Source organism: Microcaecilia unicolor, chromosome 2, assembly GCF_901765095.1.
Source record: "Microcaecilia unicolor chromosome 2, aMicUni1.1, whole genome shotgun sequence".
Lineage (NCBI taxonomy): Eukaryota > Metazoa > Chordata > Amphibia > Gymnophiona > Siphonopidae > Microcaecilia > Microcaecilia unicolor.
This window is the reverse complement of record NC_044032.1, coordinates 651969223-651994076: the sequence shown is the minus strand read 5'-3', so window position 1 is coordinate 651994076 and position 24854 is coordinate 651969223. Positions and strand designations below refer to the sequence as shown.

Sequence of the window (24854 nt, the reverse complement as noted above, 5' to 3'; positions counted from 1 at the left end):
ATTGGCCTGTGTTAATGTCATTAACTGGGTGAGTCACCCTCAAACATGGGGGCACTACTGCCCAACTGTGGATACAACTCGGGGGCAAAAAGTAGAAGAGGAAGTGGGATGCTTGACCAATGAAACCAAACTCTGGAAAGGTGTATTCTTCAAAAAACTAACGTTTATTTAATCAAAAGGCTCGACACAAACGTTGTGTTTCGGCCGTTAGGCCTGCATCAGGAGTCTACAGGAAAAACATATATTTATATTTGTATTTACAATTTGAAACAATAAAAACATCATTTAAAATAAGAATAAAAAGAAGAACAAGGATATTAAGACATACAAATATATTTATAATCTTAACTGAAATAGACACAAATATATTTTTTTAACAAACAGAATATGTGTGTATTGGAAATAAAAAATGTGTAAACATTTACATAAATACCTCTCATAAGGGAATTAGTGTGTGTCAATAAAAATATGTGTGCTATTGAAAGAGTAATTAAAATAAATAAGAGACAATTAACCTTACATATGCATGAACATAATGTCATCAAACAATTATATGAAATTAAAATGAAAAAAATAAAAATATTTGCATTATATGCAAATCATCTTAATTCAAAACAACTAATAAAAGCATAACAAACAAAATATGCCTTTTATATAGCATAAAAACACATCCATAAAAATATATACGTAGACAAACATATGTGCAAAAGAACTAACAAAGGATATATACAAGCATATCTCTCATTCTTATTTTAAATGATGTTTTTATTGTTTCAAATTGTAAATACAAATATAAATATATGTTTTTTCTGTAGACTCCTGATGCAGGCCTAATGGCCAAAACACAACGTTTGTGTCGAGTCTTTTGATTAAATAAACGTTAGTTTTTTGAAGAATACACCTTTCCAGAGTTTGGTTTCATTGGTCAAGCATCCCACTTCCTCTTCTACTTTGTGTTTCTCCGTGGGACGTTTCTGTTCTCTGCCGTCGGCGGATGGTCCCGAATACAACCCTGGGGCATACACAAGTACACTGCCTTTATAAAATAGGTAAAAAAAGGTGAAATTTGTTCTTACCTGCTAATTTCCTTTCCTTGATTCCTGCTAGACTACTCAAGACACATGGGTTATGCACCCCTACCAGCAGATGGAGGTAGAGAACACTGACAATTCAGTGACATCATTCAGGGCCGCCGAGAGACTGAGCCAGGTCCAGGGCAAGGCCGCCCTTGGGCCCCCCCTCCCAAGGATCGCTACTGCCCAAATTGCTACTGCTGCCGCCTCCCTCTCCTGCTCCCAAGGCTGCCGGCGCCGCAGTCCCCAGTCTCCCCCTGCCTACCCTCAGCTCCTTCAACAGCCCCCTTCTGTCTGCCACCGGGCCCCCAGCATTTAAAATAAAAAAAATCTCTAAATCAGCAGCACAGCGCCTCGCCTCTGTGTGAAAGCGGCAAATCACCTCGGGCCTTCCCTCACTGTGCCCCGCTCTCGCGGAAATAGGAAGTTACATCAGACGAGGGCGGGACATAGTGAGGGAAGGCCCGACTACGATCTGCCACTGTCACACAGTCATGAGGCGCAGCACAGCCGATTTAGAGATTATTTTTTTTTAAATGCAGGGGGCCCGGTGGCAGACAGAAGGGGACTGTCGAGGGAGCTGAGGGTAGACATGTGGAGACTGGGAACTGCGGCGCTGGCGGCCTAGGAGCAGGAGAGGGAGAGAGACCCCGGTGCCGGACCCCCCTTGAATGTCCAGGCCCAGGAAAGTTTGTCCCCCCCCTGCTCCCCCTCTCGGCGACCCTGACATCATTACCAATATTAGAAGTGGTGTAGCCCTGGAGCTTGCCAGTATACTAGTGACAAAGCAGATCTGCAACACTTGAACAGTTTTATAAATCAATCTCATATAACCACCTCTGAGGATCAGCACAATAAGTCAAGGTCCTAGCATGACAAAATAGTCCCAAAGCATACAGCACCCTTATAATGCAATATAGTACAGTATTACAGCACAGCATTATTGCATAGAATAACTGCTTAGCATTACTGCATCAAATGAACACAGCTCATTACAGTGGAGTACTACAGTGTGGGACTACAGAGCGTCCTATCGAGCAGCTCCACTGCGCAGTGTTTGGGTCTGTTGGTGCTGTGTCTCAGAACCAAAACCCAGCACCTCACCCATACAGATTCCCCAACTGGTTTCTTAGGCCCACCGGCCTGATAAGTACCAAAAACAACTATAAACAAAAGAAGCTTCTCACATTACCAAAGTTTATTCTTACCCAAGAACACGAAAAATAAGAAATAATGGAAAATTAGGAGCAGCACATAAGAAACAGGGTAGTGAGGGAACATAAACAAAAGGGAGCTGCCATGTACAGTGGGGGAAATAAGTATTTGATCCCTTGCTGATTTTGTAAGTTTACCCACTGACAAAGACATGAGCAGCCCATAATTGAAGGGTAGGTTATTGGTAACAGTGAGAGATAGCACATCACAAATTAAATCCGGAAAATCACATTGTGGAAAGTATATGAATTTATTTGCATTCTGCAGAGGGAAATAAGTATTTAATCCCTCTGGCAAACAAGACCTAATACTTGGTGGCAAAACCCTTGTTGGCAAGCACAGCGGTCAGACGTCTTCTGTAGTTGATGATGAGGTTTGCACACATGTCAGGAGGAATTTTGGTCCACTCCTCTTTGCAGATCATCTCTAAATCATTAAGAGTTCTGGGCTGTCGCTTGGCAACTCGCAGCTTCAGCTCCCTCCATACGTTTTCAATGGGATTAAGGTCTGGTGACTGGCTAGGCCACTCCATGACCCTAATGTGCTTCTTCCTGAGCCACTCCTTTGTTGCCTTGGCTGTATGTTTTGGGTCATTGTCGTGCTGGAAGACCCAGCCACGACCCATTTTTAAGGCCCTGGCGGAGGGAAGGAGGTTGTCACTCAGAATTGTACGGTACATGGCCCCATCCATTCTCCCATTGATGCGGTGAAGTAGTCCTGTGCCCTTAGCAGAGAAACACCCCCAAAACATAACATTTCCACCTCCATGCTTGACAGTGGGGACGGTGTTCTTTGGGTCATAGGCAGCATTTCTCTTCCTCCAAACACGGCGAGTTGAGTTCATGCCAAAGAGCTCAATTTTGTCTCATCTGACCACAGCACCTTCTCCCAATCACTCTCGGCATCATCCAGGTGTTCACTGGCAAACTTCAGACGGGCCGTCACATGTGCCTTCCGGAGCAGGGGGACCTTGCGGGCACTGCAGGATTGCAATCCGTTATGTCGTAATGTGTTACCAATGGTTTTCGTGGTGACAGTGGTCCCAGCTGCCTTGAGATCATTGACAAGTTCCCCCCTTGTAGTTGTAGGCTGATTTCTAACCTTCCTCATGATCAAGGATACCCCACGAGGTGAGATTTTGCGTGGAGCCCCAGATCTTTGTCGATTGACAGTCATTTTGTACTTCTTCCATTTTCTTACTATGGCACCAACAGTTGTCTCCTTCTCGCCCAGCGTCTTACTGATGGTTTTGTAGCCCATTCCAGCCTTGTGCAGGTGTATGATCTTGTCCCTGACATCCTTAGACAGCTCCTTGCTCTTGGCCATTTTGTAGAGGTTAGAGTCTGACTGATTCACTGAGTCTGTGGACAGGTGTCTTTCATACAGGTGACCATTGCCGACAGCTGTCTGTCATGCAGGTAACGAGTTGATTTGGAGCATCTACCTGGTCTGTAGGGGCCAGATCTCTTACTGGTTGGTGGGGGATCAAATACTTATTTCCCTCTGCAGAATGCAAATAAATTCATATACTTTCCACAATGTGATTTTCCGGATTTAATTTGTGATGTGCTATCTCTCACTGTTACCAATAACCTACCCTTCAATTATGGGCTGCTCATGTCTTTGTCAGTGGGCAAACTTACAAAATCAGCAAGGGATCAAATACTTATTTCCCCCACTGTATATTCCTTAGTCTGTTGAGACTAAGAGGCAGATGCACTAAAGCTAAATGAGCCTTTAATGACCCTCCAACGAGGAAAATTTGATCCGTTGCATGCATCAAAGGGCTTTTACCGAGGAAGCCAGCAGCTAACGAAAACGGAATGGAGATGAGCAATTAGTGTGAAAACCCCATTGAAACGACATGCACTAACCTTTTCCGATTGCCTTTACGCAGGAAAAAGGCAGGAAATCTAACGAGAGGTCTGGACCTCTCGTTAGGACAGCTCTGTGCCAGGAAAAATCATTAAGTGAAAAAATAAACAAACTTTGAGCCAATCCCAGCGCATTAGCAGAGCTAAAAGCGCTGTGATTGGTCCAAAGGACGTCAGAAAACACATCAAATAAAAAAAATAAAAAAAGGATCGGGAGGGGGCAAGGGCGCTCATCAGGAGCGTCCTGTATGGACAGCCTTGCCCCCCCCCCCGCTGCTCCCCACTTTCCGCCGCTCCCCCCCCCCCCCCCCGAAAAAGCAAAATGCTAGCTGCCCCGGTCCCCCTCCCTTCCTGTTCCTGTAGAGCTAACTCCGCCTCCCGTCATTAGGTTACTTACGTCAGAAGGAGGCGGGGCCTAGGCCAGGGAAGAAGAGACGTCATGGAGACTCTACAACCAACACAATAGATCTTCCTGCCCGTGCAGCGCTTCTGAAAGAGGTGAGAGGCGCTGCTCGGGTCGTTAATAGGGAGGGGGGTCTCGGTGGAGGGGGGGAGCGGCGTAGTCGACCTCAGGGGGGGCAGCGGGGGCGGGGCACGGTGCGAAAGAATGACGGGAGGCGGAGTTAGCTCTGCAGAACACAGGAACAGGAAGGGAGGGGGACCGGGGCAGCCAGCTAGCATTTTGCTTTTTCGGGGGGGGGGGGGGGGGGGAGGAGCGGCGGAAAGTGGGGAGCAGCGGGGGGGGGGGGGGGCAAGGCCGTCCATACAGGACGCTCCTGATGAGCGCCCTTTGTCCCCTCCCGATCCTTTGTTTTTGGATTTTGCTGACCGGGTAGCCACGTGTATGTGTTGTGGCTTTTTTTTTTTTGTTTGTTTTTACGTTTGCAGCATGCGCAGAGCAGCCAGCAAAACGCTTGGCTGCTCTGCGCATGATTTAGGGGCCGATTACCGATGTGTATTGTGATTCTTTGATACATTGTACGTTGAATACCGATCTGAGCATGTGTGACTTTTTTTTTTGGTGTATTCTTCGTTTTTTAAAAATCGTTAGGGACTTTAACGATTTTGATTTTTTTACGTTTGGTTGCTGCATCTGCCTCTAAGTGAGGAAGATTTACACAGACCCCCCCCCCCCCCCCCCCCCCCCCCCCCCGCCTTTCAGATCAGGCATTTATATAGCATTTCTCAGCCCAAAGAACTGGTATTTTCAGGAATACATCATTCAGGTTATGTCATTGGCTGGTTACAATTGCCAAAACATACATAAAAAATATTGCATGTCCTTAAAAGATACATTTCAGTTCTTAAGCACATCCTCAGTAAAACAATCTTTATCCTACTTCAAAGAGTCAGGATTCTGTTCTCACAAACCCTACCCTTGCAATATGCCATTCTTTCCTGTCCTGACCACAGAATCTTGTCTCTCTCTTCTGCCAGTTACCTTGCCCCCTTCACATGGAAATCAGTTCTGCAGCCTAAAAGTCTCCAATTAGCCTCCTTGAACACACTCATGGTAAACAGTGAATTGCTTGACTCATTGTCTTTCAATTACCTGGCCAGAGGAAGGTAGGAAGGGGTGGGGTACTTGCTTGTTTGTGCTGAGCACCAAATGGCCTTGCTTATTTCTTTTGTAATCCACAGAACAAAAAAGGGGTCCCCACACCTTACCATGTGTAGATTAAGATTATTCTTTATATTAAATATTACCAGCACTGGAACTGCATGGTCTAGGCCTTCATAAGTGCATAGAACTCCAGGATATGGTAGTATTCGAGTTCCCAGACTTCTCAGGACTAAGACCCCCTCTGCTTAAGGATCCACCATCACAAAAAAGTCTAAAAGGACCCCTTATTCACCAAATGATAGCAAGAGGAAGATCTAGTAGCCACATTCTTCCTAGGAAAGTTCTAGACTGCTCAAGCAGAATTCAAGGAATTAGCAGGTAAGAACAAAATTTACCTTCCTTACCATCCTATTAGTCCAATCCAGATGACATACCAAAGCTCTAAGGATCCCAGAAGGCCAAGCCTTGACATGTTACATCCTCTCAAGCGCCAACTTTGGCCTTTGAGCATTGCTACATCAATAATTGAACTAGTAAGGCGCAAGAAAACATACCACTCCTATCCTCATTTACTATGTCCCTGGGACTTAAAAACTACACTGGCTCCCACTTAAAGAACGCATCACGTTCAAACTTTGTACCCTACTCCACAAGATCATCCATGGAGACGCCCCAGCCTACATGTCAGACCTAATAGAACTACCCCACAGGAACGCAATAAAATCTTCTCGCACTTTCCTCAATCTTCATCCTCCCAGTTGTAAAGGTCTGAAATACAAAGTGTTGCATGGGTCTACATTCTCCTATATGGGCACGCAGCTATGGAACGCACTACCACGCAACCTGAAAACGGTTCCATGATCTGGCCAACTTCCGCAAACTACTGAAAACTTATCTCTTTGAAAAAATATATCACAAAGATCAACACGTGTAACTGCACAATCTTTATTATAGATAGTAATGTCTTATAACGTCTTTTATACAACCATGTACTTCACCACCATGTAACCCAAACCCTCTATAAACCAAATGTATATTTTCTACTTTCTATTTCCAATATTCACAATGAATTGCAAGCCACATTGAGCCTGCAAAGAGGTGGGATAATGTGGGATACAAATGCAATAAATAAATAAATAAATATGGAGCTCAAGCAACAATTGAGGGAGGAACACAACTGCTGAATCCATAAATGAACCAAAACTTTTGACACAACTGACACTGCTCCATTCCTTTGTTGAACCCCGAGCAAAACTACTGCAACTACCTGTATACCAAGAAAAATTTGTTTCAGAAACCGTGTGCACAACCAAGGTGAGGAGACCAGGTTCTTAGCCTAACAAAAACTGAATGTAAACCATGTTGGGCACTAAGGAAAGAATGCTGAATCTGGAGAACTTCTAGGCCACCCCACCAAACCCTGGAAGACTAACCTAAGAGAGACATGAAGGTCACAAAATCACTAATTATGGGGTGAACTTGCAAATGTCAATAGTACCCAACCATGACCCCATTGGTAGGAATGGGGCAGAGGAAGAACCATAAACAGAACAAAGGAAGGTTCCAGGGAATTTCTAACACACTCTCCCAAGCCAACCACAAGACAGCAGGAAGAGACATCTCCAGGGCAGAGCCGAGTAAGGTCTTATTACTCATTCTTTTTTAAAACCAAATCTCTCAACTGGTAGAATTTCACAAAAGGTTAGAACTTAGACAAACCACAAGGGTTGAACAAGCATTGGAATCCAAGACTTGACAAGGTGCAGGAGCCATAGAGCCCTTAACCGGACTATACACAGACCTGAACTATTCACAGACCAGGCCAAACTTCCTAAGGAACAACAGACCGTGTAATACAAACGAGCCTTACTCCGACCAGCAATCACTCTCTCCCTTCAGGGAAGCAGATGTAGGAATCCACAACCATGCAGTAGTTGATCACTGGACATCTTTGAGGGTTCCATTTTCCTGGAAGAGACTGCTCCAGGAAGACACCAATACACAAATGGACACGATTCAAAACTCAATACCCCAGAGCAATAGCCTGGAGCTCAAACTCAGTAGAAGCGATCCCAAACACACCACCAAGAGATCCTAGAACCAGGGTAGTGGTCCTGCATTCCACTTGTGTGAAGCCCAAAGATCAAGAACTTCCAAGGAAGAACAAGGCTACTCCATGCTCTCAAAACTAGGAGGAATAAATGCCCAGAAGCATACAACAGTGCGGATATTCCATACTCACAGAATGTAAACATGGTCAACTCTCCTGTACAGACTTGGACATAAGAAAGGCCACCCCTGAACTTTTTACTCTTACTCCCAGGTACTCTGGGTTTTGGGCAGCCCAAGAAAGGGAAGGACGAAGCTGCTAGCACAATCCCAGGATACTGAAAACCGGGTATTTGAAAGGGACCTCTACATCCAAGTAGGGAAGCCCCTAAAGGAGGGCTACCATAAGCATGGGCAGCCCAACTCCAGGTAAACTCCATGCCCCACTAACAAGCATTAATCCCCTTGGCCAATCACAAAAGAATCATCAACACCAAAACCTAGAGAAAGGCTAAGGCGGATCCTTCTGAGCTGTGCCCCAGCAAAAACAATGCAAAGACATCAGCATTTTCAAGAACAGCACCACCTGACCAGAGCTACTGACAGCAAGGAAAAAGACAACAGCCAACCCTCTGTCAAAAACATCTCCCTGAGCGAGGATGAGAAATGCTTGAATAGCATTGGAAATAGCTCCTAACTAAGCTCTACCATGGCCAGAATCCAAGGAAGATGCAATTTGCACTTGCACAACTCTCTCAAGGCTATTATGCTCGCCCCTGTTCTGGCACAGGTGACCAAATCTGGAGGTTCTGCACCTCACTAGCTCTGTCCGGCCAACTGAAGGATCCAACAGAGGAGCCCACAGAATGGAGCAGTCAGCCTGAGAGTGCCAGATCTCACACAGGGATGTTCAGCACCTCTTTTCACTGCATCCTCAGATTGCTTAGGGATGCTGGACCCAAAACAAATACCTTGAGGAATGAGGTCTTCAGCCTAGCTGTTTAGAAAGAGAGGCTATAGATAAAGCAAAGAAAGTAAAATAAACTCCACATCTTTCTGCCAGCCAAGTCCCTGACAGATATTTTTCATGAATCTGGGCCACCTGAAAGGGGCAATGTTTCTAGGCCCTGTACCAAATTCTTCCCCTTCCCCCTCCAGTCAAGGCCTCTGAAGATCAGGAGGTGGCCAGCCAGTCAGCCAGCCTGAGAATTAAATCTCAGGTACTCAAATGGAGGGGGGCTTAAAATCCATGGATCAGATCCACCCCCCCACCACCACCCCAAGAGCACTGCATCCCCAGGGTCACTCCAGAAGCAAAACCTCAACCTTAGGGAACATCACTCAAACTATCAAATTGTGGGGCAGCTCTCCCCAGAAGCTCCAACCAACAAAGTCTCCGGCCAATACCAGTACTGAGCTACACTGCACCAATGATCCCAGGACTAAAAACTCCAAGAGAAATCCCAGACCAGCAAAGCTGGTGGCTATTTCCACTCCCAAGAATGCCCACCACAGGTCTCAGAAATCTCCAGCAGCCTCTATGTCCACACATAAAACATAGGTAGCTCTGCACTGCAGGGTAATGGTGTTGCCCTCACCTCCAATTTATCCCTGGAGAATGCATCCCTGAAGTGGAAATGTCTGATACCCCAAGCTAAGCTGTAAGGACAGTCTAACCCAGGGGAGACTCAAGCAGGTGAAACACCATGTCGGTGTCCCTGGTCCCCGCATCACTGGTTTGAACTGAGATCCAGCCAACATCCTAACGTAGACAATATGGCTGCTGCTCCCTTATACAGGAGCCAAGCCTCCACCATAGCGTGGGCCTCATTTACAGAGCAGCCCTGCTTGAAGGACCCCACCAAGATCAGCCATATGGTGGCCAGTCCTAGGTAATTCTGCAAGCATCAGGTGCACCAGCAAATGCACACTCACCCTTCTTTGGCTCTTGCAACTAACCACAAGCAATTCCAGAGACCACAGAAACCACCGTGACCACTTCCCTCACTTTGTGGCCTCAGCAGCAATAGGAACCCCAGCAAGCACGCTGACAGAAGCTTGAGTTGCCCTGCCAGAAGAGTGAGCCACAGAGATAAACCAGCCTACCATCCAGCATGAGTGCAATGTCTCAAGCCAAGAGGCACTCATGCCAGACAGTGGCGAACAGCTAAATAAGACCTTACTATCTGCCAGAGCTTCCAAACCTGTCTTTTTTTCCAGCCCTAGAATCAGCCTTAGGAGCAGGGAGAGTGAGGAGTGAAAACCAAACAGTGCCTAGGTGGGATAGGATAAAGGAAGAAGTTAGCACCTGAAAGTCCATACTTACCATCCTGGACAGCCATCTTCATCAGTCAAGACTGAGCCTCCAGATCAGAGTCTTGGAAGTGGGACCAGGGAAGGGGAAGGAGCAATCATCCTCCCCTGCCAGAATATTCACACTAAGCCAAGATCCATGGTCAAGGCTTGGAGCTGAGGAGAGAGAAACTCTCCAAGCTCCATCAGGACAAAAGGTCCATAGAATGATCCATGAGAGCTCCCACAAGCCAACGGACTCAAACAGAGGGCCACAGGCTGCAGCCTGCATCTCAAGGAGTCTGGCCTACTTCTACACATCTTGCTGCACCAGTCCATCTGGCAGGGGGCTTTACCCCATACAGTCTGGTGGTGGAGGCAGAGAAATCCTGGCAAGCTCCAGGGCTGAACCACACCTCATACTGGTGATGACATCACTGAATTATCAGTGTTTTCTGCCTCCATCTGTTGGTAGACTCGTCTGGACTGGTCTAACAGGATAAGGAATACACACTTTCCAAATGTTAATAGGTGCCCTGTTATAATTTTTTGTTGTTGTTGTTGTTACATTTGTACCCCGTGCTTTCCCACTCATGGCAGGCTCAATGCGGCTTACATATACAGGTACTTATTTGTACCTGGGGCAATGGAGGGTTAAGTGACTCTTGAAGGACCAAAACTTAAGAACCAAATGTATCTGGGTAACAAGATCTGAATATTACATCACATCACAATTTGTACACGTTACTACATAATAATCCCCGAGTATTATGTCACAAGCATCTCTGTATGTTACATCACAGTCTGTGCTACATAATTGCTTGTGACATCACAATAAGTTCACGCTGACTCTGTAATATGCACTGGACACAGGCACTCTGAAATATGACCGTACACATTGCTCTTGTGACTTTGCTATCTCTAACACTGAGATGCCCCCTCTACTGTCATGTGTGCGTGTCATCAGGATACCCACCGCCCCGATGCCATCCATCAGTGTGAGTAATGAGGCCACCACTCGCTTCTCTACTTCATTTTGAACCTCTTCTCTCTTTGGACACAGAGCATCCAACTCATCGATAAATATAATGGATGGCCGGCTGAAAAAGACGTTACAGAAAGCATTAGCCAATCAATCTTTACTGAAGCACAGTTCATGAGCAATTAAAATCTTGTGATATCAACAGTTTCTAATATTTTCCCTTTAAGATGCCCTGGTACTAAGAAACTGCTGGTCTGAGGATACAGGAGCCCTGAATGCTGCTGCTTCCAAGCTTAGTCACTAGCAAAGCAGTAGCCGGTCCAGCTTTTGAGCAATACCAGGTAACACAAACCCTGCCATGGTGATGGTGGCAATGGCTAATCTTCTGCCCTTTATATAAATTAATGAGTGGAGTGGAACAGGTGGATGTGAAGCGTCTGTTCACGCTTTCCAAAAATACTAGGACTAGGGGGCATGCGATTAAACTACAGTGTAGTAAATTTAAAACAAATCGGAGAAAATTTTTCTTCACCCAACGCGTAATTCTGGAATTCGTTGCCGGAGAACGTGGTGAAGGCAGTTAGCTTGGCAGAGTTTAAAAAGGGGTTAGATGGTTTCCTAAAGGACTAGTCCATAAACCACTACTAAATGGACTTGGGAAAAATCCACAATTCCAGGAATAACTTGTATAAAATATTTGTATGTTTGGATAGCTTGCCAGGTGCCCTTGACCTGGATTGGCTGCTGTCGGGGACAGGATGCTGGGCTCGATGGACCTTTTGTCTTTTCCCAGTATGGCATTACTTATGTACTTTAGGTACATGGGGGCTGTGCGCCCATCGGGCTAAGAGAATATATGGTATCTCCCTGCTAAAGGTAAGACACAGTCCCAGAGAAGAACTGGACAGCACACAGTTTCCTGTCTCTCAAGAGTACAAATTCACACCAGACTCCTACAAACGTAGTAAATACAGCAGAATGTTCTTTTGGGATCTTTTATGTTGTGTTTTCAAATGATTTACCGTATTTGTGTAATATATATTTTTAATTGTAAACCACATTAGATGGGTTTTAATCAGTGTTACAATACACAAATGTGTTTCTAAATAAGCACCACACAGTATCAAAGCCTAGAGGGTAATTTTTACAACAGGGACTTAGGCTAGGGTGTATGTGAGACTTGCAGAAGTAGCAAGCAACCAAATTGGCCAAGTGGGTAATAAGAGTGGAAGGGATGGTGCTCTGAAGCAAAGGAGGATGGTGAGTGAGCAGCAGGGTGGGGTGCACAGGGAGGGCTGGTGTGGGAGAGGCAAAGGTGGTGTACGAGGGACAATTGTGTGAATGGTGAATAGCCCTTTCCTTTTCTTTTCTATACCCCTGGCCTATTGCCTGCGACCTTTTTCTCCCCCTTCCCTCCTCCCTTTCACTCTCTGCTTTTCTGTCTCTTCTCGCCTTCCCTTTCCCTCCTGTTATTTTTCTTTCCCAGCCAGCTCACAGATTTCTAGTCAGTCTGGGATCTGCTGCTCTTCCTATACTTGTTTCCATCATTTAATATACCACTCTTCAAAGAAATATCAGAGCAGTGTACAATTATAGTTAAAATACTGCAAAATAAAATCTCAGAAATAAACAAGACAAAATACAAAAAGGATGTAATGTTTAAAACTACAATTATTATCCCAAGGCAATTGTACAAATCTGATACACAAAAGGATAGATGAGGTTATGTGAGACACTAGAAATCTAAAATGAATTTAGATTAAAAACTTTGCCTAAATAGCCATGTCTTAATAGACAGTTTCAATTTCTGAACAGAAGTCTCCAAACAGACTTCTAATGGAAGGGAGTTCCATAACTGTGGTGCGATACAACCAAAATATTGGCAGGAGATGAGTCTCCATGGGCAAATTTGTGCCTCTGAGTTACAAGAGTCTTCCACTTCTTTGGCAGGTGGGCCCAAAGCTCCTCACGTGCAGTATCGCTTCTCTGTGCTCTTCAGGTGATCAAGCTTGGCCTCCCTGCCTCCCTCCTTCTGCAGCCACCAGCAAACTACTCACCTCCTGATGCTAGGTACATATAGGCATGTGCAAAAACACCTGTGCATATACAAATGGACAGACCCCTCAGCAATAGGCAATATCGCAAAAACGGACCTAAAAAAAAAGCAGCAGGGGATAACAGTAGCAAAGCCAGTGAAGGGAAGGCCGGAGATCAACTGAGGTCTATGGCATCCCACCAGGACTAGAACTGGCAGAACAGATGTGTCTTACAGTACTAATCTGCAATTTAAGGACTTTGCAAATCTGTACACAGTTTTGGCCATCATCATTGATACCCTCACTCACATTCTCCTCCCAGGTATTTGCAGTTGTCAAGTGTTCTTTTTCCAAACTGTGTCTGATCTGCTCTGTAGTAAAAACTACTGCACCCCCCCCCCCCCCCCCCACCTTTAATACTCTCTTTCGTTCTTTGTTCATAAGCCAACTGGACTACTGTAACGCCCTCTAAAAAGGTATCAAGGCAAAAGTCCTTCATCCCCTCCAGATCACTCAAAACACAGCCATTAAACTTATTACGGGAAGAAGGAAATATGATCATGTAAGCCCACTCCTTAAATCCACACACTGGCTGCCACTGTCACACCATATCACTTTCAAGATACTGCTCCTCATCTATATATATAAAAGGCAAGACCAACGTTCTATGAAGCCTCCAGCCGGAAGTGTGAAGCGCCAGAGATATCCGGTTTCCCCATGAGTGAAGGAAAACAGCACAGCACGAAATCTCACACAGTGAAGGACTCAGAGGGGGGAGGGGAGAGAGATGCCCTCACTCTCTCTGTAACAAAAACACAGAACAGCAGGAAACTTAACACTGAAGGACTGGACTCGGAGGGGGAGGGAGAGAGGGCAGGGACACACACTCCCACATGCACACTCTGAAGAAAACCTTGCTAGCCCCCGTTTCATTTGCATCAGAAACGGGGCTTTTTTACTAGTCTTCAAGATTGGTAACTCCAGAGAACCCCTATTCCTCTATTGTCCTTCTAGATCACTTAGATCATCGCAACAAAATCTGCTGGCACTCCCCTCCTTCCAGACACTTACTCATGCAGCCACTCCACTTTTTCTGTACAAGCTCTAGAGCTCTGGAATAGACTATCGTATAATCTTAGACTATTGTTCTACTCTCCAACAATTTAAGTCAGAGCTTTTCTTTTTTTCTGATGCCTACAGCTAATATTCTCCCCGTTGCAGGTATATATATATATGTTAGGCGGGGAGAGTCTGATTGGAACGGACGGGGAGAGGGATCTTGGGGTGATAGTTTCTGAGGACCTGAAGGCGACGAAACAGTGCGACAAGGCGGTGGCCGTAGCTAGAAGATTGCTAGGCTGTATAAAGAGAGGAGTGACCAGCAGAAGAAAGGAGGTTTTAATGCCCCTGTATAAGACGTTGGTGAGGCCCCACCTGGAGTATTGTGTTCAGTTTTGGAGGCCGTATCTTGCGAAGGATGTTAAAAAAATGGAAGCGGTGCAAAGAAAAGCTACGAGAATGGTATGGGATTTGCGTTCCAAGATGTATGAAGAGAGACTTGCTGACCTGAACATGTATACCCTGGAGGAAAGGAGGAACAGGGGTGATATGATACAGACGTTCAAATACTTGAAAGGTATTAATCCGCAAACGAATCTTTTCCGGAGATGGGAAGGCGGTAGAACGAGAGGACATGAAATGAGATGAAGGGGGGCAGACTCAGGAAAGATGTCAGGAAGTATTTTTTCACGGAGAGGGTGGTGGACGCTTGGAATGCCCTCCCGCGGGAGGTGGTGGAGATGAAAACGGTAACGGAATTCAAACATGCGTGGGATATGCATAAAGGAATCCTGTGCAGAAGGAATGGATCCTCAGAAGCTTAGCTAAAATTGGGTGGCGGAGCAGGTGGGGGGAAGAGGGGTTGGTGGTTGGGAGGCGAGGATAGGGGCGGGCAGACTTTTATACGGTCTGTGCCACAGCCGGTGATGGAAGGCGGGACAGGTGGTTGGGAGGCAGGAAAAACTGCTGGGCAGACTTATACGGTCTGTGCCCTGAGAAAGACAGGTACAAATCAAGGTAAGGTATACACATAAGTTTATCTTGGGCAGACTGGATGGACCGTGCAGGTCTTTTTCTGCCGTCATCTACTATGTTACTATGTTACACCAGATAGCGAGCTTGACCTGTGCACTGTCTCTCCTAAGGTGGATTCCCCAACCCTCAACACTTTCCTATTGACTACTGTGGTTCAACCTTCTCTCCTCTCTCTCTGTCCACTCACTCCCCTTTTTCTGCTCAGATAACCTGTTTGATGGACAGGGTAGAAGCCCTAAATAAACTTAGAAACTCGGATTTTATGCTTGCGAGTAAGATTTTGGGGGTGCTTCTTTGGTGGTTTGGTATGTGTGGAGACTTGTCTATTTTTTAAGCAGTAAGCGAAGGCAGTCACTGGACATCTTTGTTCTCCAAGCCCTCGTTGCTTATGCTTGAAATAGTCAGCAGATAAGGCTGGATATTAGAAAGCTGAAGGAAATTATTCTCTGGCAGTCCAGGAGAATACCTTTCCCCAAATAATACTGCAAGCACTAAGATTTTAAAAAAGGGGTTTGAATTCCCATATTAACAACAAATCCCTTTCACATACATATATATGTTTCATAAATATTGGAAGCAGACATACCGAAGGGAGGCTTCTGCAAATATCTGACGCAGTCGGGCTTCCGTTTCTCCGTAGAACCTATCGAGATCGAAGCAAATGTTAATAAAGGAGCTTTGATGCCCAGCATGTTACAGCTCTTATTCTCACTGTAAAAGTGTTCTTTTTCTTTGAGAGGAATTCTGATTACACTCTGCCACCAGAGGCGTAGCTAGGTGGGGTGCCAGGGGAGCAACTGCTCACCCAAATAGACTTTGAAATGCACCGGCGTCTATTTTTCATGCGGTCCGTCACACCTACACAGTGCATGCGTGCATCTCTCCGCTCCCCCTGGCGTCACAGCCTGGCTATGCCAGTGACGTAGCTACATGGGGCCACAGAGGGGCCTGGCCCCCCAAAAAATTTCCTGTGGGCCCTGGTTTTGCTGGCGGGGAGTGGAGGAGTGGCCTAGTGGTTAGGGTGGTGGATTTTGGTCCTGGGGAACTGAGGAACTGAGTTCAATTCCCACTTCAGGCACAGGCAGCTCCTTGTGACTCCGGGCAAGTCACTTAACCCTCCATTGCCCCATGTAAGCCGCATTGAGCCTGCCATGAGTGGGAAAGTGCGGGGTACAAATGTACAAATGTAAAAAAAAAAAATAAAAAAAACCCTCGCTAGCTGAAGCATTGTCCAGTGACAGTCTCCGCCGCCGCCGAGTTGCCTGCCCTGCTCTGTCTTCCCCTCACGTCCGGCATGCTCAATTTCACTAAAAGGAGCGTGCAGGACATGAGGGGGAAGACAAAGAAAGGCAGGCAACGCGATGGCGCCAGAGACTAGCGCTGGACAACGCTTCAGCTAGCGGGGGTTGAGGACCCCCGCCAGCCAAGGTTGTTGCTGTGACAGTGGGTGGGGCGTAGCATGGCGGTGGGGGGGGGCAGCGAGGCAGCAGACCAAAATGTGCCCCCCTACCTCGAGGTCTGGGTACGCCCCTGGGCTATGCTTCTTGCCTGCCACCACTGAAATACCCTGGTGTAAAATGCCCAGTTTCTCAGAGGCTGCTGGTGGGGGTGGGTTGTGAACAGTTTTCACACAAGAAGCCACAGCAAACTTACTTAAAAATCTCTTAAAGGAAAGATAAAAGTTAAAGACTCATCTTCCCTCTCTGTAAGCAATACTAAATAAAACCAAAGTGCAAAGCTGGACAGCAAGAGATATCCCTTGCAGAGCACATTTATAGCCGTGGAATCACTGCTGGACTGTGATATTTACTTGCTCATGATCTCCGGCCCATTAATGACTGAAACGTGAGCTCCGACTTCACTGGCCACGGCTCTGGCTATCATGGTCTTGCCTGTACCTGGAGGGCCATACAGTAATACTCCACGGGGAGGAGGAATCCCTTTAAAACAAACACAAAACAAATTAGTGCTTAGTGAACTCAACCTTTCACTCCAAAGCAGCGAGTCATACAATGCAAATCTGTGGACGTGCAGGAGACAAGATCACCAGTGCTTCCACACGACTAGGTGCTCCACCTCAGTTACGCACGCACAGGGCAGGCATACTTCAGCTTGTTAAACAGAGGAGCATATGTTGCATTGTTATGGGCGTCTTCTATTCTCTGCCTAAGACAAAGCTCTTTTGAAAATTAAATGCTGACCAAAGATAGCATGTGGTTAGCTACAAGGGGCGAACTATATTTTGTCAAAACTCTGGATTAATCATCATCTCTCTACCGTTGACAAGAAGGGAGCAAAGTGCATTGTGAATCTATATGGGGAGATGAGGGAGTGGACATTGGGCAAAGTGATTCTCCATGCGGTCAGGAGGGAAACAGTACGAATCGATCAGAAGGATGGGATTAGTGATCACAAGGAAGCACATCTCTAGAACGGAGCTTCCCAAACTGTGGGTTGCGACCCTAAATGGGGTCACAAAATCTGCAGTTGGGGGGTCATGACCTGGGTGGGTGCTTAATAGGACATCACTGTGCTGCAGAACCCAGAGGTTGCACGCTTTCCGCGGCTGCAGAAAGACTGGTGAGCACTGCTCTACAATGATTACTTTTGTTCAGTATTCACACTAGAAGGTGAAGGTAATGGGCCAAAGGCAAAATGAAAGGATACAAAAGGTTGCAGGGTGAACACATCACTATTTACCGATAAGGCAGTACTCAAAATGCTGGGATAAGTGAAAACAAGGGCATGGGACCTGATGGGGTTCACCCTAGAATACTGAAGGAGGTGCTGTTTGCATCTCACTGCTCTGTTCAACCTATCCCTTGACACAGATGAACAATGCAGAGAAGACAGAAAGCAGCAGTTACAGGCAAAACATTTTATTAAGAAAAACACTGACCCTATGACTGCTTCTCCTTTGACCTTCTCCCTATTCATCTTTGGTTTGGATCTACTGAGTCACAGTAACATAGTAGATGATGACAGATAAAGATGTGCACGATTCATCCAATCTGCCCAACCAGTCTTGTTCGTTTCTTCACTTCCCTTCAACCTATCCCTCAAAACAGCACAAGTTTCATGAAACTGGAGAAGAGCAGTCACGGTACCGGCTCTAGAATGGTAGGAACAAAAAGGAAAGAAAAGGCTAGACCTGATAGCTTAACACAAGAGTAAGTAAAGTAATGGAAGCGCTACTGAACGACAGCAGTGCTTGAAGTCAGCGGGTTACAGGATGAAAGAAAAACATGGCTTCACCAAGGGAAAATTCTCTCAAACAAATCTGAGTGAATTCTTTGATAAAACGACTGGAATAGTGAATCAGATTTCAGAAAACCTTTGAAACATTTCCATACAGAAACTAGTTCAACAACAAAACTCAGAAAGGAAAAGCAACTTAGACTGTGAGTCCACAATAAAAATGTAAACCATTTTGGTTGTACCACAAAAAGGCCGTATATCACATTCATTACCCTCTCTTTTACCCCTCAATGGAATGCCAGAGGGCTTAGCGTTTGGTTCAGTCTTCTTCAATATCTAAGTAACATTGAAGTGTTAAAAGAAAAAAAATATGCCTGTTTGCAGATGACAAAAACTGAAGATATGAAGAAATAAGGAAAGAAAGATAAACTATTTTTTCACGGAGAGAGTGGTGGATGCTTGGAATGCCCTCCCGCGGGAGGTGGTGGAAACGAAAACAGTAACGGAATTCAAACATGCATGGGATAAACATAAAAGAATCCTGTTCGGAAGGAATGGATCCTCAGGAGCTTAGCCGAGATTGGGTGGCAGAGCCGGTGGTGGGAAGCAGGGATGGTGGTGGGCAGACTTATACGGTCTGTGCCAGAGCCGGTGGCGGGAGGCGGGGATGGTGGTGGGCAGACTTATACGGTTTGTGCCACAGCCGGTGGTGGGAGGCGGGGCTGGTGGTTGGGAGGAGGGGATAGTGCTGGGCAGACTTATACGGTCTGTACCCTGAAAAGGACAGGTACAAATGAAGGTAAGGTATACACATATAAGTTTATCTTGTTGGGCAGACTGGATGGACCGTGCAGGTCTTTTTCTGCCGTCATCTACTAGGTTACTATGTTAGTATAGAGAGACCACAAAACCGTTCTAAAGGGGAGAAGAGAATTTTGTATGGTGAAAACACCACCAACGAAAGCTGAAAGTGAAATATTCTGAAAAGCAGAATGGCTAACGTCAAAGTTATGGAATGACCCAAAGTAACAAAAGAGGTGGAAAGCAAGTGAAAAAGAACATCAAACAGGAAGAACCCTGGTGACCAATTTTTGGCTCAACATCACTCCACCAAAACCTGGCAAACTGCAAAAATCAATTTATCAGGCAGCCAGACTCAACACCACAGTGACTAATGACAGGAAGTACTCATCTTCCAAAGAGAGATCCAAGTAACATTGCCAAGATTTACAAACCCACAACTTGTCTACCTAAAGTCTATAAGCTGTTCACTAAAACACAGGCCAACAGAATATATAATCATATTGATTCCTATAACATCACAGCACGGCTGAGGGGAGACATGATAGAAGTATATAAAATAATGAGTGGAGTGGAACAGGTGGATGTGAAGCGTCTGTTCACGCTTTCCAAAAATACTAGGACTAAGGGGCATGCGATGAAACTACAGTGTAGTACATTTAAAACAAATCTGAGAAACGTTTTCTTCACTCAATGCGTAATTAAACTCTGGAATTCGTTGCCGGAGAACGTAGTGAAGGGGGTTAGCTTGGCAGAGTTTAAAAAGGGGTTGGATGGTTTCCTAAAGGATAAGTCCATAGACCGCTACTAAATGGATTAGGGAAAAATCCAGAGTTTCGGGAATAACTTGTATAAAATGTTTGTACGTTTAGGTAGCTTGCCAGGTGCCCTTGACCTGGATTGGCCGCTGTCAGGGACAGGATGCTGGGCTCGATGGACTCTTGGTCTTTTCCCAGTATGGCATTACTTATGTACTTATGAACATGGAGACAACAAGCACCGAACACACCCCAGTACTCAAAAACCTCCCAAACCCAGACAAAGGCCAGGGAAGTAGAGGACATGCGTGTCTTAAGCAGTGTAGAGATGACAGAGGACGAGAATCCTTTCCTCACTAGGCACCGCTTCTCAAGCGTCATTCTGTAAGACAGAAGTCCTGGGAAGGAGAAGCGGGTTAGCCACCAGTAGCCGGACCAAGTCCACATACCAAAGCCTGCCACCAGAAGCACTAGATAGGGATGATGTGCAATCCTGCACAGCAGCAGCTGGCCTATCAGAGGACATTTTGCTAAAAATACTGAGGAATTATTATGACGCTGCTGCACAGTTGATACAAATGTGATTCCCCAGTTGAGTAAAGGACATAATCCTTGCTTACGGTGTGTGTACTGCAAATATGTGTTGCAGTCTAGCCAGGTGTGTCACCCGGTAACGGGCCAAAAATATGAGATTCGGGTGAACAAGAATTGCGAATCGTCCCAAGTTGTCTATGGGATTGTACAGTGGTGGAAATAAGTATTTGATCCCTTGCTGATTTTGTAAGTTTGCCCACTGACAAAGACATGAGCAGCCCATAATTGAAGGGTAGGTTATTGGTAACAGTGAGAGATAGCACATCACAAATTAAATCCGGAAAATCACATTGTGGAAAGTATATGAATTTATTTGCATTCTGCAGAGGGAAATAAGTATTTAATCCCTCTGGCAAACAAGACCTAATACTTGGTGGCAAAACCCTTGTTGGCAAGCACAGCGGTCAGACGTCTTCTGTAGTTGATGATGAGGTTTGCACACATGTCAGGAGGAATTTTGGTCCACTCCTCTTTGCAGATCATCTCTAAATCATTAAGAGTTCTGGGCTGTCGCTTGGCAACTCGCAGCTTCAGCTCCCTCCATAAGTTTTCAATGGGATTAAGGTCTGGTGACTGGCTAGGCCACTCCATGACCCTAATGTGCTTCTTCCTGAGCCACTCCTTTGTTGCCTTGGCTGTATGTTTTGGGTCATTGTCGTGCTGGAAGACCCAGCCACGACCCATTTTTAAGGCCCTGGTGGAGGGAAGGAGGTTGTCACTCAGAATTGTACGGTACATGGCCCCATCCATTCTCCCATTGATGCGGTGAAGTAGTCCTGTGCCCTTAGCAGAGAAACACCCCCAAAACATAACATTTCCACCTCCATGCTTGACAGTGGGGACGGTGTTCTTTGGGTCATAGGCAGCATTTCTCTTCCTCCAAACACGGCGAGTTGAGTTCATGCCAAAGAGCTCAATTTTTGTCTCATCTGACCACAGCACCTTCTCCCAATCACTCTCGGCATCATCCAGGTGTTCACTGGCAAACTTCAGACGGGCCGTCACATGTGCCTTCCGGAGCAGGGGGACCTTGCGGGCACTGCAGGATTGCAATCCGTTATGTCGTAATGTGTTACCAATGGTTTTCGTGGTGACAGTGGTCCCAGCTGCCTTGAGATCATTGACAAGTTCCCCCCTTGTAGTTGTAGGCTGATTTCTAACCTTCCTCATGATCAAGGATACCCCACGAGGTGAGATTTTGCGTGGAGCCCCAGATCTTTGTCGATTGACAGTCATTTTGTACTTCTTCCATTTTCTTACTATGGCACCAACAGTTGTCTCCTTCTCGCCCAGCGTCTTACTGATGGTTTTGTAGCCCATTCCAGCCTTGTGCAGGTGTATGATCTTGTCCCTGACATCCTTAGACAGCTCCTTGCTCTTGGCCATTTTGTAGAGGTTAGAGTCTGACTGATTCACTGAGTCTGTGGACAGGTGTCTTTCATACAGGTGACCATTGCCGACAGCTGTCTGTCATGCAGGTAACGAGTTGATTTGGAGCATCTACCTGGTCTGTAGGGGCCAGATCTCTTACTGGTTGGTGGGGGATCAAATACTTATTTCCCTCTGCAGAATGCAAATAAATTCATATACTTTCCACAATGTGATTTTCCGGATTTAATTTGTGATGTGCTATCTCTCACTGTTACCAATAACCTATCCTTCAATTATGGGCTGCTCATGTCTTTGTCAGTGGGCAAACTTACAAAATCAGCAAGGGATCAAATACTTATTTCCACCACTGTATGCCCTTGTAGTAAATGGTATATCGGCTACACAACGAGGAGGATAAAACAACGTATAGCCGAACACATTAGCAATCTGAGGATTTTTAAAAGGGAAGCACCCTTAGTTGAACACTGGACAACTCTGAATCATACGCTGGATGATTTAAAATTAGAACACCTTTTGGTGGTGATGTAGCGGAAATGCTCAGAAATAAAGAACAGAAGATGATTTTCCAGTGGGATACTGTTATTCCACGGGGATTAAATCGTGAATTGAGTGGCTGTAGGCTTAATGGGGAGGTGCGAGTTAGTATGATTCAGGAGTATAAGACAGCGCATGTGTGGGCGTCTTTTCCAAGAGGAGAGTCGTGGCTGGGAGACTGTCTCACCGCAGGTATGCCAAAAAGTATATAATAAATGGCTTGAAGAAAATGGCGTAAAATAAATGATAACGAACTGAATGTTTATAAAGACCATAATATACTGATGTTTCTGTTAGTATTACGCCGACATGGTCATTTTAATCTGCTTTTAATTTTTAGATTTTGTGATTTCCCCTGATGAAGCAACACCGTTGCGAAACACAGCTGGTGTTGGGAAGATCATTAAGACAATCATGAAAGTGGTTGAGGAGAAATTTGAAGAGGGAAGGACTATTTTATGAATACACGAGTGCACTTTCACAAGTTTTCTTTTTTCACTCCGGTATATGGATTATAGCTAGCACACGGACTACAACGCGCTGTCACAAGTAGTGCCCCAGAGAACCGTCTCCAGATAAGTACTTTGAAAATTCAGAACTGACTGTTATATATGTGTCAAAAATTTTTGAAAAAAACTTTTCATGTTCAATCTTGGAGGCAGGTAGGGACACAGTGCAGTGATGTTTGAGTGATTAACGTATTAAACTCAATTATGCGGAGTGATGGTTAATACGCACAACTGAGCACTGTACTATTCATTATGTATGTGAGTTAGAAGTACTCGAAGAGCATGTGAAAAAAATCTATTTTGAAAGCAAATTGATTGATTCATGAAACCAGGACAGAATTAGTTACCCCCAGATATTTTGTATTGGTTCTATCATAGTTACATAGTAGATGACGGCAGAAAAAGACCTGCACGGTCCATCCAGTCTGCCCAACAAATGGACATGACAGAAGGACATGATACAAGGGCTCCTCCACAGGCCACGGCTAAACAAGGGTATCTATTCCCTGAGAAGCCCCTTCCTGCCTGTGACTGAAGACACTCCGCTTTGGCATTGCTGCTCGTCACCATCAGGTCAAATATCAGCCTGCCTACACTGGTCCTGGATGAGCTGAATTCCCACTTCCCAGGATCCAACAAGGAGTGGCTAAGAAAGTCAAACTGGGCATTTCCTTGCCAGCAATATGACTGCCAAGAGGGCCTTCAAGTTCACTTTCCTCCAGTGACAAACGGCTGCCACCTCCAAGCCACAGGCCAGCTCCTGATGCTACCCTGCTTGTTGATGTAAGCCAGCACCATGGCATTGTCCACCATCATTCAAACCTCCTTCCCCCGGATCAGTGGAGAAACTCCAACAAGGTCAAGCATACCACTTGAGACTCCAGGTGACTGATAGACCATGAGGTATCAGCGGGGACCAAATCCCCTGCACCACTCGCCCCAGACTGTGCCTCACTCTGGCCAGGAGTGGAAGCTGGCAACTGAAGTCCTGAGAGACTGGAGCCTAGCATGACAACAGAGCGGAGTGAAGAGACCGCATTATGTGTTCACACCTAAGGCACCACTTCCAGAGTTCCCACTATGGAACCCACAAATTGCAGGTAGTCCCAGAGTCTGGGAGTCAAAAGGTCACACAATCTGTGCTTCTGGGCTTGGAACTTGGACATATGCTCCTCTGGGAGGTACAATTGTGTCAAACAGACTCCCAGGTACTTACTGAGTTGGTCTTGAGGCCAGACTCTGATAAGTGCAGAAGGTATTCAAGCAGGTTCTGTGCAGGGCAAGAACGAGGTTCTAGGGCCTTGCTCTCACACCAAACGACAAACCTCCTCCACTTGAAAGAGTAACTCTTTTTAGTGGAATCCTTCCTAGAGGCAAGCAAGACACGGGAGACACCCTCAGACAGACCCAACGCAGCAAAGTCTACGCCCTCAACATCCAGGCCGTGAGAGCCAGAGCCTGAAGGTTGGGGTGCAGCAACGCTCCATCGTTCTGCGAAATGAGAGTCGGAAAACACTCCAATCTCCACGGTTCTTCTGAGGACAACTCCAGAAGAAGAGGGAACCAGATCTGACGGGGCCAAAAGGGCGCTATCAGAATCATGGTGCCGCGGTCTTGCTTGAGCTTCAGTAAGGTCTTCCCCACCAAAGGTATGGGAGGATAAGCATACAGGAGGCCGGTCCCCCAATGAAGGAGAAAGGCATCCGACGCTAGCCTGCCGTGTGTCTGAAGTCTGGAACAGAACAGAGGCAGCTTGTGGTTGGTCTGAGAGGCGAAAAGGTCCACCAAGGGGGTGCCCCACTCTCGGAAGATCTTGCGTACCACTCTGGAATGGAGCGACCACTCGTGCGGTTGCATGACTCTGCTCAGTCTGTCGGCCAGACTGTTGT

General features: G+C 46.0%; 1 protein-coding gene across 1 annotated transcript in view; it reads right to left on the bottom strand.

The window, feature by feature from the left end:
* The window catches only part of SPATA5 (spermatogenesis associated 5), a 488555-nt gene that overhangs the window by 411522 nt on the left and 52179 nt on the right, over positions 1–24854 (bottom strand). The window contains 3 exon segments of the mRNA XM_030191768.1: positions 11044–11167; positions 15766–15822; positions 16990–17119. Coding sequence (XP_030047628.1) covers positions 11044–11167; positions 15766–15822; positions 16990–17119 — 311 coding nt within the window.